Here is a 16,745-nt window from a genome sequence, read left to right on the forward strand (position 1 = left end):
AAAAGCAGACACGTACACAGACATAGTGACATGGCCCTGTGGCCTGTGCTGAAGCAAACATGACTAAGGTGGTGTCACAGCTTCAATTAACTTTGAACAGTGGAAAAAGGGTTGAAGAGGAGGATGAGAGGCGCTCGATTTTTGTTGCAGATGGTTAAAGCTGTGCCTGTAAAGAAATGGTAGTAGGACAGTAGTAGAATTAACTGGCAACAAAACAGGGTCAACTGTTTCCATATTTATTTTTGCATGGTGAAAATAGACCAGAGGTCATCACTGACCTGAACACAAATCAATATGAAAAATTGTGGAATGAATTAATAGTCTTTAAGAAATAGACATTTTGTGTGAAAGTGACGCTGGAAAACATGCACTTTAGTTTGGCACCTACATATTTATTAACACCCAGGTGCTGCTGCTGGACAATGTTAGTTCATAGTGTCTGTAACTCTACTGAAAATGAGAGCAAAGACAGCGCAGAAGTACTGCAGTGAAAGAACAGGACACAGAGTGAAGACATTCTCTTTACAGTTGTCACCACCAGTAAGTAAAGAAGTTGCCCAGTTGGCACAGATGTTCATGAACAGGCTTCAGAAACTAGCAGTGGGATACGTTCATTTGTTGCATGCTCACCGTGAACTTTATTCGCTCCAGCAACCGGGGTCCCCAAAACGAAGCACCCTCTTCCACTCAACCCTCGGAGATGATTGGCACAAATGTACAAACAAATCAGGATGACATGTAGCCCACAGACCGGTCATAAGCCCAAAGAAGCAAACAATCAGATACAAAACCTGTAAACACATCGAACTAAAAGTCTCCTACATAATGTAAACATGATAAATGTTAGTCCGTCTACGTCTTTTGTTCTTTACATCTTAGATTACATTTGATCCATTCGATTAGAATAAGCAATGATGATAAAGGTATTAGGAAAAGTTCTGAATACTTAAATGCATGTACATAATATAAAAAAGTGACATTGTCATAATTTCTATGTTTATTTTGTGCAAAATGCTTAAGTAAACTATAATTTGGCATTTATGAGAAACCTTAAAAATTGGCTGAAGCAATCAGATGGATTTACAAGAGCCCCTTAGGAAAAACAAAAATTCCACACAATGTTTAAAGTCCCGTTCATGCATTCACTCGCACATTCATCTCCACCTGTAATACTGTGCAAAATGATGGGTTCAGCAAGTGCAAGCAGCTCAGCCGAATGACCCATCTGTCGAGTTCTGCAAGAGTCGGGGGCAACGCTGGCTCGCGCCAACTTCCGTGCGGAGCTTGAGCCAGTGTTGTGTGGCGCGGCAAGAAGTAACCCAGAAGGTGAGATGCAAAGCGAAGGCCTCAGACTGCAGAGTTTCTGACGGCCGCACGAAAACACACCTGGAGATCGAGGACCTCGATGACTTGGCACATGTACAGTATAGCGCGGCACGATGCTATGACAGTTTGGTTTAATAGCTGAGCCGCACGCCGGCCGCCTGTATGAGTGAGCGGTTGATCAACAGTCTACAGGTACGACACATTCACTGGTGAGTCTATCCATGGCCAGTCCTGCTGCTTTGTCACTAGTGCCTGGTTTAAACATTTGGCTCTGGGGCTGGAGAGACAAGCAGCCACTGGAGGACAAATTCAGGACCTACTGCCTCTTCTTCATGTCATTTATAGTGTGTGTGTGTGTGTGTGTGTGTGTGTGTGTGTGTGTATTTGTACCTTTAAGGATTTAACTGCATTATAGAACCCCGCATATACTGGTAATGAATCAGTATTTTATATGAATGAACAATGTCTGACAGTGAGACATAACGTACGTCCTTGTCCGAGTATCTGCAGCTTCACATGCTATTTAAGGTATGTCGCCACAAGTTAATAACACAGAGACAAAGGTTCCGTTCAATATGATCATGTTAATGCAAATTAAGTCGATAAGGAAGGACGCGATCTAAGATTAAACAAGAGCTTAAGGCAGCGATTTCTCACAGAAGCAGCTACAACCTTGCAGAGTCTGACGCGTATGTGATCCGCTCGTCTGGGTTCAGCTCGTCACTTTTGTTGTCCCAGTTGTTGATGTTGGAATGAAGAACAGAGGACCGGAGGATTACAAGTCATCGTCCCCGATTCCCTCGAAGGCATAGTTGCCATGGAAATCGTTGCCACTGATGTCGTTTGCCGAGTTGGAGGCGCTGATCCCTCTGAGGGAAACCGAGCTCAACTTGGTCTAGAAGCAACAATCAAAGGCTTAATTACACCGAACGGACTGTGGTTTGTTATAATATGGCAGACGTCCTGGAAACACATTATCCATCTACAATGGTTTTGTAAGCACTGACTACATCACAAGAATGGGATCTAAATAGAGCGGTACTCACGGAGAGCTTGACGACTTCACGGTTTGGGTCGGGGGAGTCCTGCAGCCAAACGCACGCATCAAGTTAAATCAACTTGTACCTGATAGAAGTGCAGACAAACCTACAGCACAGGCTTCATGTCCTCACCAGTAGAGGGGGAGATTTCACAGCTTGCTGACTGTCTGAGCGGTGGATGGAGCCGTTGTGTCGTTTCCGCAGCATCTGGAGCACACAAATTACCGTAGCGGCTTGTTTTTACATTTGCAAACACAAAGACGTCGGCACTTGGACTTTTCCAAACACAAACCTTTTTTATGCTTCCTCCTGACTTCTTCACCATTAATTCGTCCACCATAGACTGAAGGCAGATACTCATCATAATGGCCTATAATAAGAGTTGAAAGTGAGAAGAATTGAGAGATGAATTATTGTACATGGACTTCATCAAATGCGGCGTCCAAAATCAACACACTGCCGTGGGCTGCAGCCTCTCACCTGTTGACTCGTGATGGTGACCCACTGCAGACGGTCCTTGCTCATCAGATACTCGAAGGCCAGCTCCAGCTTCACCTCACACTTGGCTGAGCTGCAGGGATTGCTCGTACCGTTGGGTACAGGGACTTGCTGCATTGTCAGACAGAACAGTTAGAAGATTATAATTTGCTGCTTCACTACTACAACAACACTTCACATCTGTTGAACTAATTATAGTTGACCTGTTATGGTTTAGATTTAAGCTAGTCTGGGCTTTTTTCCCTTCTCTCTTTTTAAAGTTACATTTGTCTTCTGTTTAAATTGCAGTTTGCAAGTTTGTTATTCTAGTCCATGACTAAAGGCTGCGTAAGCTACTAAATCAATTTCTTTCCCTGCATCTCTTCTTTAAACCCTAAAGAAGACACATGCTAAAAGATTAACACCCGAGCAAAAGAAAAAACTAAATCTGTGTAAATCCAGAATATCAAATGCCTTTTGAAATGTGTGAAGCCAAGCGGCACTCGCACACAGAGCTCCCAGGAGATGAGCCCTCATTCCTCACTTACCAAGTCTATTTCCTGCGCAACCAAAACTTACTGAACCTCCCATGCTAATCACACACACACACACACACACACACACACACACACACACACACACACACACACACACACACACACACACACACACACACACACACACACACACACACACACACACACACACACACACACACACACACACACACACACACACACACACACACACACACACACACACACACACACACACACACACACACACACACACACACACACACACACACACACACACACACACACACACATCACATCACATCAATGGGCTGACACATACACAAACAAACTAAGTGCACGCTCTCCTCAGAGCCAAATCCCAAATTGCCTCCGGAGGAGCATTACGGCGCTGCAACAAATGAGATGTTTTGAAATTATTGTTTAAAAAGGAAACATCTCATTAAAATGACTTTGACCTCTGAGGCTGAGGAATTCTTCATCCTGCTGGACAGTGTGGGGGCTCAGCCTCTAATCAGATCAGAGCCGAGACCCATTTTAAACGTTGACGCCTTGCCATGTGTCCTATTATAGTACACAGGCCCTACATAAATACAGCCTTGCAATAGTTAATTATTTTATTGCGTCTCTGGACTTCATGCCATTATTCTCCCCTCGCACAAAGCTTTTAGCATTTCAAATAAAGACGTTGCTCTATACATGAGCCCAGGGAACAAATAGGCCTTGGGCTTTGTGTGGGCTGAGTTTGGGTAATTTGACTGCTGACATCCACACCATCTGTCTTCATCAGTCCGAGTAAAAACTAACGCTCGGCAGGAGTAAAATCACTTGCTTCTTGTGCAGTGGTGAGAGGACATCTATAAACAAGCAGCTCTGGAAGCAGAGGAGCTGCTGGTTTAAAGCAGACAACCGCTCTTTTCTAAGCTTACAGCATCAGAACAACAAGGATCGGCTTTTCTCAAAAGCTGAAACATACAGACACGTATCACCGTGAGCGCCATCCTCACATTGTGCGACACGCAAACCCACTTACCGAAGACGTAACCCGCCAACACCTCATGCGTGTGACCTTGAAGCTCCCCTCCTTCATCTGTTCGTTGGGCAACTTGACGTGGAAGTTGAGCTCATTGTTGCCGGCGCTGACGATGACTTGACAGCCTTTCTCAGGGAAGTCAGTGACGCACGGGTCAAACTTGATGTAGCCATAGTATTTGAGTGTTTGACCTAGATGAATAAACTGGAAAGACAACAAGAATGTTATTTTTTGCTTACTTATGTATATGTGTCTGTCTGGAGAAACCAGGTCTAAAATCTCAACTGGATTTATGTAGGCCAAGTGTATAAGAGAATGCACTGGAGGCTGTTTGATCTGGTCTACAGGTTTACCTTTCGACAAAGATGTCTCTTAACGTTAGTTGCATTCGAGTCACGTTTTGATGAAGGAGACTAATCTCAAAGCGATGCCCGGACTCACCTCTTTCTTGGAGCCTTTTTCCTGCAGGGATTTGAGCTGCCTGTGCTGGTCTTTGTTGACAAGAATCCAGCCTCGCTCGATGTCGGACACCGTCTGGTGGAGCAAAAACATGAAGTTCATCTCGTGCACAACACAGAGCAGGTATTTGTGTTTCAGTGCATCTGGGAGGAATTACACCCTAAGGGGCTTTTGTGTAAACAGTGCACATCAGCAAATAATAACAGAAACAGGCACACTAGTACATGCTTGCAAACACTATGTTTCCTTGACTTGCTTTTATTTTTTTGTTTTTTAAACTTCCTTTGTGGTGCACGCAAAGAGGCAACACTCAGCAGATTCTAATCAAACTAGCTGCTTCAAAACTGCTTAATACAACAGATCACAGTCGTTGCAGTGAGGGAAATCCGCTGTAATAGGATGAAAGAGGAACAAAATTCAAGGTGCTGCAGAGTCAAGCGAGGCTGAGGCTGCTATCAGATTATAGATGAACCCAGGGGGATACAGGAGAGAAACTCAACAATCAAACAGGGCTCATTTCATGCTGGCTTCAAAACAACAGAAGCCCACAAACAAAACCAATCATGTCTGATTTACATTTTCCGTACTGAAAACTAATGTTGGATGACTTCATAAATGATGGCTCTTACCTGGGCATATAGCAAATTTAGGCCAACCCGGTTTTCCATCACGTCACTATCGTAAGCCATGTCCCAGTAACTGCAGGAAAAGAAATGCAAAGTTTGTCATTTGAATGAAAATGTATAAAGAATAAATCAGGTGCAAGTTTTAGCATTAAAGAAAAATGTGTTAAACATTTGCATTCAAGTCTTTGGATGAGTGTAACATCTGGTGTTGTTCGTCTGCTCTGTGTGTAGAACACTCTAAGAGCCCGTTGGATTATTTTGACCCGATCTTCCTCTGGATCTCGTACACTGGGGGTCTGTTTTGTCTCCACACAGCGAAACTAGGTCAGGAGAACCTTTCTTCAGGCAGTTGGAAAGGAAACATCCTGTGTACCTCAGTCAGCAGAAGGCAGGGTGACAAACAGATCCATGAGGAAGTTAGCACTTAAGGCCCAAAAAGAAAAGAAGCATTAGTGTTGTTTTGTGTGGAATTTGTTTGTGTGGCCCTGGCAAGAAGTTTTATTTGTCTGGCATAACTCTGCTCCACTCCACAAAAGAAAAACTAACCATAAATCACAGACACTAGAACAAAAGGCAAAAATACTGTAGCTTTGAAAGTGGAACTTAGGTGGTTCATTCAATTCTGGCAATAAAACGAGAGACACTTCGATGAAAGCCTCATACAAAATCTGTTGCAGGTGCAAGGATGAAAGGAATGCGAGGCTAAAATCAAGACCCTGATCACTCACAGCATAAAGGCAGCTTATCATTACAAGAAAGTGAACCAAAGGTTTAAACTAAGTAAAACAAAAAAGACAGAAAACAACACAAACACTACTTAACACATTATACATCTCACTAAGTGACAGTATTGTGAAAGATGTGGTTGTTTTTAATGAAGCCTGTCTTAAGGAGGGGTCAATTCACTTCTGCTTTTGATCCTTTTTTTGCAATCACGATGGCGCCTACTGAAGTTACATGACTTAAGGCAACGTTATCAGGGTTTGTGTCCATTTCTCTTTACTAAACTTTTCCACATACATACTAGACTGATGCAGTTCCCAGTTCAAACAGTGAGCTAGAGTGCTGGTTTCTCTGCCCTGCTCCAACATTTGTTTGAAATTAGAACTTGTACTTGAGCCCAATCTTTGAGTATTTTGTAGTTATTGCAGCATTAATCTTATTTGTACGCTTCACAAAGATTTATGTATCTATAGCTTAACTAACCTATACAGTATATCAGACCCCTTTTCATAATATAAATAAAGATGCATGAATACAGAGATAAACACAATGGATGTTGAGCAAGACTGTAACAAACCCAAAAGCAGGATGTGAGCAGGTGCTTGGTACCTTTTTCGTAGAAGTATGTGATATTCAGAGTTCCGCAAGCTGTTAATGGACACATAAGGCAGTTCAAAGTCCTGCAGCTTCCGCACCACTGAGAGAAAGAGAGAGGAAATGAATAAAAAGGTAGATTGTAGATGTGCAGCTAAAGTCTCAGATATTGACAAGATCACGGCTGACAACGAGAATGTCTGTGTCTAGGCCTCATGATTAACACACAGACCACCTGTCAGTGATCCAATTCCTCTAATCATGTCAATACTCCCACTTTCAGAGCCTGCTACACCAGAGTCATTGTAGTAGTTAAAGGTTGAGTCATACACATGGCTGCTCTCTTTCATACCAATCAGACACTCAGATTTATTCGGTGCCAGAAATATACAACATTCCAGCAATATTTACAGATTCTTCCATGGTCACTTGGAACCATTTTCAGCCTGAAATGGATTTGGCATGAGTAACTGGGGGAGTGTTTGGCAGGTGAAAGACATGAGGATGGAGCCTCTGGGACTACAGGGCTGTGATGGAAGAAAGGGAATGGAAAACTGACACATTTTGGGCTGGGAAGCGATTTTACGTCTGATACTGTGGTTTCTTTTATAAACAAAAAGGGGAGTGAAAATATTTTTCCACTTTTATTCATTCACACAAACAGCTTTATGAGCACTAATACATTATTTATTGACTTGACAGTGATTCCTAATGGGGAAAAGATCCTTGAGTAGCTACTAACACAGCTGTTTGCCACGTTCTCTATATAACCTTTAAAATAACCATTAATTAACAGTTTGCTTAGCGATTAAACATAACTGTGTAAAACAAGAGATCAGATACTTTGTCAATCTTTGCATTCACTTGCTGGGAGGAAATTAATGTTGAAACTCACATGTCAAACCTCCGTCTGCACCCTCACGGACAAGGAAGAGACTAAAATAACCAACGAGGTCATCGGGAAGGTCAAGCTTTGTTGCAACGGCCTATAGAAAGATAAGGAGAGAGAGGGAGAGAGTTCATTTTCTCAAAAAGAAACAGTTCATTTATTCTTTAATGCGTGTTTCAAAAAGATAAGAGATCAAAAGATAAGAGTGGGGAGAAAGACATGACTGAAAACAGAAATCGGCATAAGATCAATAAAACTAAGCTTACACCACAGTCCTATTCCATATCTATCTGAAGACTTTTTACATTTTACAACAACAGTGACTTTTTTTGGCTTCTAATCACCATCTTCCCCAGCATGACTTCATCTGTGGCAAATGATATAAAAATCTATTTATGGTGTGAACATAGTGTGCTTTTCAACTTTGGCTTGGATTTCACATTGTTACGTTCTTCAACCAGAACTCGCTGCAACGACTGAAACACACACACACACACACACACACCCTCTCACTGACTTGTGGTTAAAAATTAATGAGAGCATTTTAAGTCTGATTCACAGCCAACGGTGACAAAGGACATCATGATGACACACCAGTGAAAGAATAGTTTTTTTTATGGCTAATAATGGTCAGAGGTAAATTATCTACCTATTAAAGCTAAACATGTCCTTTAGATTTTGGATGTTTTTATTACCTATACTGTCTACTGACTCCGACAAGCACTGCCTTTGGCCGACTGTACAAATATTCACATGATTTATGAGGCGTACGGTCTGCTGAGCTTACAGGAGACCCTGCCGCAACAGCGCGTGTCTGAAGGAAATCCCAGGTGTCACTGTTAAACAACAAATGCCTCTGGTTAAACAAGCAGAGGGAGTTGATAACATACAGTACTGAGATGATGTCAGTCTGATCCAGACCTCTGTCCTTTAGAGGAACTAATCAGCACTAAACCACTTAATTATCTGTAAAATAAAGATAAACACATGCTGTCCTACATGAACATTAAATAATAATAACACTATCTTTATATATTTCTTTATCAGACTGAGTTACAAGCCCACAAACACTGTGTGTTTATGCTGTTTGACACAGAACACTCCACCACTTACATCAAGGACATCCTCCGTCTGATCCGAGGTCAGAATGTTCACCGTAACCTTCTGACCGTTGGACAGGCAGATGTCTAGAACGACTTCTTCTATGGGAATCTGCTGTGTCTCCTGTGGGAAGGCAACAAAACAAACAATTATTTTCAGTGTCACTGATCAACAACAAAAGCAAGGGCCGGTCAAAGTCAAGGGGAAAATTCCACTGGAGATAAAAACAGCACAGCAAAGTATACAACTCAATTTATTTTGAATTCCATCGGGCAAGTGCAAACGTCGAATATAAACTTACTATAAAATTATAAAATAGAATAATACTACACTATCATGAACTTGTTTCAAAGCTCCTTCCAATATCATCTGAACTGATAAGGAACAGGAAATCTCAGAGCAATCTTTTGCCACCTCCCGCTTACTCACTGCTGTCTCAGCAGTGTCCCATGTCCCTCCCTGAACTACCGGTGCAGATGAAATGACTCCGCCGAGAGGCATTTCATCTTCCACTCTACAGCTGCCGTCTCTGCAGTACATAAAGCGACGGGGAAACGGGAAAGAGCCAAACACAGGCGCAAATCAATGAGAAAGACCGAGGTGGTGAAGCAGGACTGGTGGCGTGACTACAGGCCGATGAATCTATCCATAAAGCCTCCTGGCGACGCAAGTCACAGCTTGAATGATGACGAATCAACCCTGCCACTTGGTCAGAATAAGTCATAGCCACACTGTTATTACAGCATTGTCCACATCACTTAAGAACACACTTGCTTTTTAGTGCAGCAGGAAGAGCACAAATTATATACATCATTCACAAGTGGGTCAAGTTTCCTAGTTATAATAGAATTTTTTCACGGACCCAATTGCTTTGTTGTTGTCTGAGGCACAATCTCCTCCCTGTAAGTTTCTTTCTTACAGAATATATATTCACACATATTTTCCATGTAAACCCAGCACTAAAGGTGACACAGCCCAAGGTAAATGTATGCTCAGTCCCACAGAACTCACTTACTCTACCTCAACGGCAAAAGTAATTACTAGGCAGCCGGGTTCACTGAGCAGTCTGCCCACTCACAGGCCGGTTGGCTAACAGGAAACAGTCACACACACACACACACACACGCAGGTAGGAAAAAACACCACCACCACCAACCTGCTGAGATTTCCTTAAGAAACTGTTGAACAGCTCGCTGCCTCCAAGCAACGGATCCTGACGGACTGTGAAACAAGAACAGAGGAGAAAAAAAAAATTAAACCTGCAACAGAATTAGATTAGTTATTTCACAGTGGAGCAGCAGAAGACGAGACAAGATATGTTTGGGTTTGAATTGATAACTTAGCATCAGTTAAGGATCTTTAATAGAGGTTAAGTAAACATTTTCTCTTATCTTACACTTTGATTTTGTTCTAGGAAATGGGTTTGACCTTCCAAACAAGTGTCACAGTAGCTGAGTCAGTAAGATATCCAACTTGTGAGCCAACATACAACTACCGGTAAATTATTACAAACCCGTGTTAACATAATGGATTCCTGTAAAGATCAACTAAAATCTAATGATTAGCTCATGAACAAACCAACTATTTTTGTGTCATTTATGAAGTTTAAAAACATCTAATGTTAAGACATAAAATCAAACTATGATCACCTGATTTAATAAAAGGGGTTAATAATTTACACTAATTGTCTTTTACTTCCTCTTGGCCCCTGTGCAATGCACTGATTTAATTATCTACAAGTGAGAGCTGCTACACCAACATCCTCTTTATATATTGGTCAAAACCCTTTGATAAAATGTAAAAGAGCTACAAGCCATCTGCGTCACAGCAGATGTGTTTGTGGTAGTTCAGTTTCCATAACCATGTAAAAAGCCATGATGTAACCGAGTGAACTTGTAGCCAAGAACACCGTGTGTGTGTGTGTGCGCGTGGGTGCGTGCGTGCTCCCAGACTATGAGCAAATACACACTGAAACAACGCTTCCTTGTTCTGCTCAAACTGCCAGTGCTTGAGAGGATTAAAACAAACCCTCTGCATTACTGCTGTTTCCACTTATTCATTTTCATCTGCAGTAAGTCCACCTCCAACCTGCTCACAAAATATGGGCAATGTGCCCACATGTGTTTTGTCTGCAACAACAACAAGTGTCCCTCCTGAAGAACATCTTCATCAGAATCTAAACCCATAAACATTTAAAAAGCCAGTGGGGTCTAGAATCCTTAGTAGTGATTTTTTCCATCAGGTGTGTCAGCATTAGTACTGAGGCTTTGGCTGAGTGGCCCAGCTCAAATCATCAGCTCTGGCCATCAGTGGAAGGTCTACACTTGTGTGTCATGAAGGGAACAAGTGCCTATTCTGGAGCCACCCGACAGAGAAGCTGGAGTTTAAATTCACAAATGAAGTGAAACGCAGCACAGGCCATCTGTAAAAAGTCCATTCGGTATGAATAACTTACCAGCCTGCATGTACTTCTCCAGCTGTTCCCGTCTCTGTTCGACCTCCGCAGGAGTCAGAGTGAAGATTTTCTTTGGAGGGAACGCAGGCACCACATTGCTGCCATATTCCTTCTTTATCTGTTGGTGCAAAGCACATTTTGAGAGACTGTCCATAAAAAGATGCAGCTTTAGCCAGATGGCTACAACATGTGTGCGAACATACATACAAAACATATGAATATAGGGTCAAGTGGTGCGGGTTCATTTTTCTGAGTGGTACTGTACATTCACAATTCAAAATGAATGAAAGTTTATTTTAAACCGTGTTTCAGTACTAGCTGGTAGAGTTTCCATGCATAACAGAGAGAGAGAGAGAGAGTGAAAGAAAAAAGGAGAGAGACACACACACACACACACATCTGGAACCGCTGTCTTCCAGCTTCTTGACTCATTTCTTCCATTTATCATTAGAAAGCCTGTAGCTTCGAACCTTGAACATCTAAAACTTAAGCCATCTTAAATCTACACTTATGTATCAATTCTGACTCGTTCCGAACAAATCCGTAGATCACAGGCACATATTAATATAGGCAACATGTCAAAAGGTGATTTTCCACATGGTGCACATTTCTATCTTAAGTACATTAAGACGTACAATCAGCAATGAGACCAACACTGAGCACAGGACAGATACACTTTCTATTTCTCAAATATACCTTAGCTCATACAGTACAAACACAAGTGGTTGCTACCATAAACTCTTTGTAGTCGCAGAGTAAAGAGTGTGCAACCACCTGTGTTTTGGGGTCATGCCTACACTGCAGGAAGCTCCTCAGGTTGATGCTCGAAGATCTGAGCGCATCTTTGCCACAGGCTGTTGCCAGGCAACAGCAACTGTCAGACTGGATAACACAGGCTCAAGGATGGCAAAGTTTGCCTGTTGTTTGCTTATTTATTAACCTGTGAAAACAGAACTGGGCACATGTGCATAACTGTGGGGTATGTTTTTATAGCACAAGAGCTCACAGGTAATCACCAGATATCTAACAACTGAAACAACAAGCAATTTAAATCTATTTCCAACCACTGCACTAGAGGAAAACAAGAAGATGCAAACACAGGGATTGCCTAAAAATAAATATCTGAGGGACTTAAAACGGTTTCAACATTTCCTTTTCAGATAAAGTTCCTTTTCCCAGCAGGTGAAGCAAAAGAAAGGCCAACAGCATTCTTTCCACAGCACCCACCCCCGCCGACATACTTCACAATTCTGCCTCATGGTTGTGATTCAACATTGTGGGAGGCTGGCATATTAGCCATACAGCACAAAGGCAAAGGAAAGGTCATTCCAGATGGACGTGGTGGCAGTTAAAATGGGACAGTGCGCCGCACATGCAGGTGGTTGAGGCCTTACCTGCTCATGGAGGCTTAGAAGTTGGCTGTAGCGTACCCGACAGTGTAGCACCCCATTGACATGGATGTTGTAGGCCTGCAGGCAGAAAAGAGCAGATTCAGAAGTTAGGAAAGAAATGACAACACGCGTAAAATAGCATCACATGCATTGTGTGAAGAAATATCGCTATAATCAATAAAAGACAAGGAGGTAATAACTTTTCCTGCCTTGATCAAACCTTTCCCTGGGTTTTAGCTCAGAGTCTGTGTGTAATATAAAATCAAACCCCACTGTCTTCCAAAGACAAAAACAGACGCTGCTGGACGTTGTCCAGTCAGAACAGCAGCTTCTTGCATTATGCAGCAGAAAGCAAAATAAACACATGCATAAGTCACGGAGGGCATTGCTAATTCTTCCTCTGAGAGACCACTTGTTTGTTTTGACAGGAGTTATCAGTGGGCAGTCCTCTGTGAAACCACCATTTGGAACCAGCAAACCAAATATCAGCTTGCAGCCACGTCTGGAGCCAGACTGAAAAGTAAATCTAGTTGTAATGTCAGACGTCTGGCTACATTCTGGGAAGCAAAATAAACCATGTGAATAACAGAAATTCTTTAGTTCGCATTGATGAGGAGAACTGTGAATGGTTTAAGTTGACCTGAACACAGTTCAGGTTCGCCATTTAGTAGGTGGTACTAAGTCAACAATTTCAGTTATACGTCACCAACCAATCAGAACACAGTGAAAAGCGAAACATCTAGAGGGAAGTTTCCCAGCAGGAAGGAAGAGTGAGTATGCAGAATGGTACTGGCCCCAGTGTGATAAGGTCAAAAACATAGAACTTACTTTCTGTCAGTTCAGGGAGTTCAACTGAGGGACAAGAGGGTTCAACAAGTCTGTCCTTTAACACTGGAGCCCTAAAGAGCCGTCTGCCCTCTGCAGTATTAGATCAATATGTATTTGAAATTCTGACTGCAGGAACCATTTGGTAGAAGTCAATTTAAAATATATAGGGTGTATTACAAACAACACTAAACTATTCTGTCCACCTATGATCTGAGATTTACTGAGAGGCATTTTAACCTTTTAATTTACTGACATATTTCACAACAGCAGCCTCTACATTACTGTAGTTAAACAAAGTGGGATATTCTCTTCGGTCTCTCGTTGCGTTGGTGTTTTAATGGTTATAGGAGCCATCCATAACAACACCCACACTGAATAGCTCAACGATTATCAACTTGACATTATCATGGAGAGCTTTAGTCAAGTAAGACCGCTCCTTTTTTCCTCATTTTTAAAGAATGCTCTCGAAAATATTTGAATGATACGATGCTCGTAATTGCAAAACAAAAGCACACGACCTTATTTACACCCAAGTTCTAACCTGCTCCTCGGCCAGAACAGGACTTGCAATAACACGCAGTAGCACTAAAGTCTCTATGTTTTTATAACACCCACAACCACTATGTACCACTGCAAATACTTTCTGAACAAAGAGGAACTTATAGCGAGTCCACAAGAACACAGGAAGTGTGAGCTATGATGATGTGCTTGCATTGGAATAACCCTTTTTTTTGTTAACGACAGCCCTTGTTATTTTAAAAAACCCTGTGCAAACTCGGCAGACTCTGGTCCCATTGGATCCACCGTGCACAGCACATCACTCAGCATTATAATCAAGCAAAGTCCCTTCCTGTGGGCTCGTTACAGGAAGGTCACAATGACAGTCACAGGACTGCCAGCTGAGAGGCAAAGAGCCGGCGCTTTGAAGTGCCCACTGCAGCGCAGGCAGAAACCGCGAGCGGCCACGTAGGAACAAGCCAGACACAACACCTGAAATGCTCCATTTAGAACGGTTCCGATTTCCACGGGCAAAAAGGTCCACGTATGCAGAAACATTCCCGCATATAAACGTCAACCCGTGTCTGAAAAGTCAATGATCTCTAATGTCCAAAGTTAATTTTGAACACTTTGTGCTGCGGGGAGCTGGAACAATAAAATATTAACAGGCTTATTCCAGGATTTACCACTTTACAGCACGTAAAACATGAAAAATAGTCAACTGCAGGTGTGTGGCACTGAGCGACATGTCACATGGGACTCATATGTTGCCGATGTCATTCGAGAAGCATCTGGCAAATGCGAGAGCAACTAGAACCTCATATGAAGCATCTAATGAGAAATCCAAGACAGAGTAAGATGGTAATTTGTGTCTTAGTTCACATTATATCCCAACAGGAAATAAATGTGATCCCAAGCTGTTCCCTAGCAACATTATGACTTGCGTTCATGAACAAGTCTTGTTTACGGGCACGTTACCAGAAAAACATTTTCACCAATGCTGTCGATGAAGTCATTGTGGAAAATGTATTTTTAAGTTGACACTGGCTCTGTCACACATCAGCACAATGTAGCCTGTCACCGGGGTTCACGGTTTGAAAAGCGCGAAGGCGCTGGGACGCGAGGATGCTGCAACAACACAACGGGGCCCAAAACAATGCAGAAATGCAACAAGACGCTGAATTAAGTTACAAAAATAAACAACCATCTACCAGAGCTGTTATATTTCATAGCAATGCCTCAAACTTCTATGGAGGCGCTTCAAATCCCAGCAGCGCTGGCTGCGTTTTTCCTGCAGGAGCGGTGCAGTATGGTGGCGGCAAATCCCAGAGGGAGCTCAAGTGTTGACTCAAACCTCTAAAAAGCAACAAGGGCTCTGTTGTGCCTCAGGTGGCCGCCCTGACGTTTCCCCCCATGGCTGTGACAGCACCTGACAACAAGTGCCAAGTCAAGACACAGCAAAGGGATAGAAAACATTCTGGATGTAGTGGGTGAAGTCCAATGTCAAATAAATGATGAATCACCGGGAATGCAATGGGTTTCTTTGCTCCTGATGCCCTCATAGACTCGGTAGAGGTCAAACGCAGCTTCACTGCCCCCCCCCCACCGTGATCTGATCATTTAGCATTAAGCACTTATTTCCCGTCACGGATCAACAGTAAATAAAAACTCATGCTGCATCGACGTTAGCCCGACCTGCTGACGGCAGCGCTTCACGCAGGCGAACACACTCATTACGGCGCTCACCACATAGGTGGATCCGTTCTCCCCCGAGCGAACCTCCGTCTCGGGGATGGAGAAATGCATCTTAGCGCCGGAGCACCGCCTGCAGCCAAGCGACGGGGTCCGTCAACGCCAGCACGGCGTTGCGACGGAGAAGACGCCGGTTCCCCCCACGAAGTCCACTGCGGTGACTGTCGGTGGAGGAGGAGGAGGAGGCGGCTCTCGAACGGCTCATCCACTGGTTCGGAGTCCGGGGAGCGCGGTGCCAGGCCGGGGGAGTCCGCCGACCGCTCTATTAGCCGCACAGCAGCTCACGTAGCCGCTAGCATTCCGCAGGAAACTTCTCCCACGTCAAACTTTTCTCGCCGCTGTCCCCGCAGCAGCCATGTTGCAAATGTGAACTAATTACCCCACGTACGTTGCCGTTAAATGACCCGTTTTTCACCCCCCCCTCCCTCCTCACCCTCGCGCACTTTCACCAACTGGCGATAACGGGCGACCACTTGTTGTAGGAGCCGCGGGTTGTAGCGCGGAGCTGAATCAGTTCATTTGCGCGAGCGGGAGAAGTTTCGGGATAATTTGTGCAGTTGCTCCGTGCAAAACCCCACGGCGTCGCAGGCGCATTCTCCGGTCGAAATAAAAGAGAGATCTGTTGCACTTGTTGTGGCTTTGCTTGTTTTTGTGTTCTCCGGCCGTCTGCTGGTGAAAATCCTGCGCGTCGACGCAGCGTACGTTTCAGATAAAATAAGAAGGAAGCCGCGCAAAACCGTGAACGTATCACCCCCGCCGAGGCATCCTGTGGTCACCGCGTCTAGTGGCCCATCTAGAGGCATCGCAATGATCCTGCTGGAGCAAACCATCTCAGCGGGGGTGTACACATTTTTACAACTTATAGAAAGGACAACAACTTTATTGTATTAGTCAAATGCTTTTTAAATAATACTCACTCGTATAATATAGTTCGCAAAATTATTTAAACGCAATTTTCTACAGTTTCGTTTAAAATAATATCAATAATAAAATCGATTATCTTAAACTCCCCCTTTT

At 43.3% G+C, this 16,745-nt stretch overlaps 1 protein-coding gene across 1 annotated transcript; it reads right to left on the minus strand.

Annotated features, from left to right (window-relative positions):
- Positions 1–222: 222 nt before the first annotated feature.
- On the minus strand, positions 223–16,525 carry snx17 (sorting nexin 17). Its single transcript, XM_029140858.3, has 15 exons — positions 15,723–16,525; positions 12,654–12,728; positions 11,260–11,377; positions 9,961–10,025; positions 8,817–8,927; positions 7,710–7,800; positions 6,830–6,917; positions 5,501–5,570; positions 4,854–4,946; positions 4,413–4,616; positions 2,847–2,975; positions 2,659–2,736; positions 2,499–2,573; positions 2,373–2,411; positions 223–2,221 (listed from the first exon to the last, which is right to left on the minus strand). The coding sequence occupies exons 1-15, from the start codon at positions 15,780–15,782 to the stop codon at positions 2,102–2,104; spliced, it is 1,416 nt and encodes a 471-aa protein (XP_028996691.1). The 5' UTR covers positions 15,783–16,525; the 3' UTR covers positions 223–2,101.
- Positions 16,526–16,745: the final 220 nt, after the last annotated feature.

Source organism: Betta splendens, chromosome 24 (genome assembly GCF_900634795.4).
Source record: "Betta splendens chromosome 24, fBetSpl5.4, whole genome shotgun sequence".
NCBI lineage: Eukaryota > Metazoa > Chordata > Actinopteri > Anabantiformes > Osphronemidae > Betta > Betta splendens.

Bases quoted from the DNA above. Each gene is read 5' to 3' on its own strand.
- snx17 (XM_029140858.3), bottom strand. From the start codon at position 15,782: ATGCATTTCTCCATCCCCGAGACGGAGGTTCGCTCGGGGGAGAACGGA. The intron at 12,729-15,722 runs GTGAGCGCCGTA...TTCTGCCTGCAG, and splicing joins AGAACGGATCCACCTATGTG to GCCTACAACATCCATGTCAA. The intron at 2,574-2,658 runs GTTTGTGTTTGG...TGTGTGCTCCAG, and splicing joins CAGGAGGAAGCATAAAAAAG to ATGCTGCGGAAACGACACAA.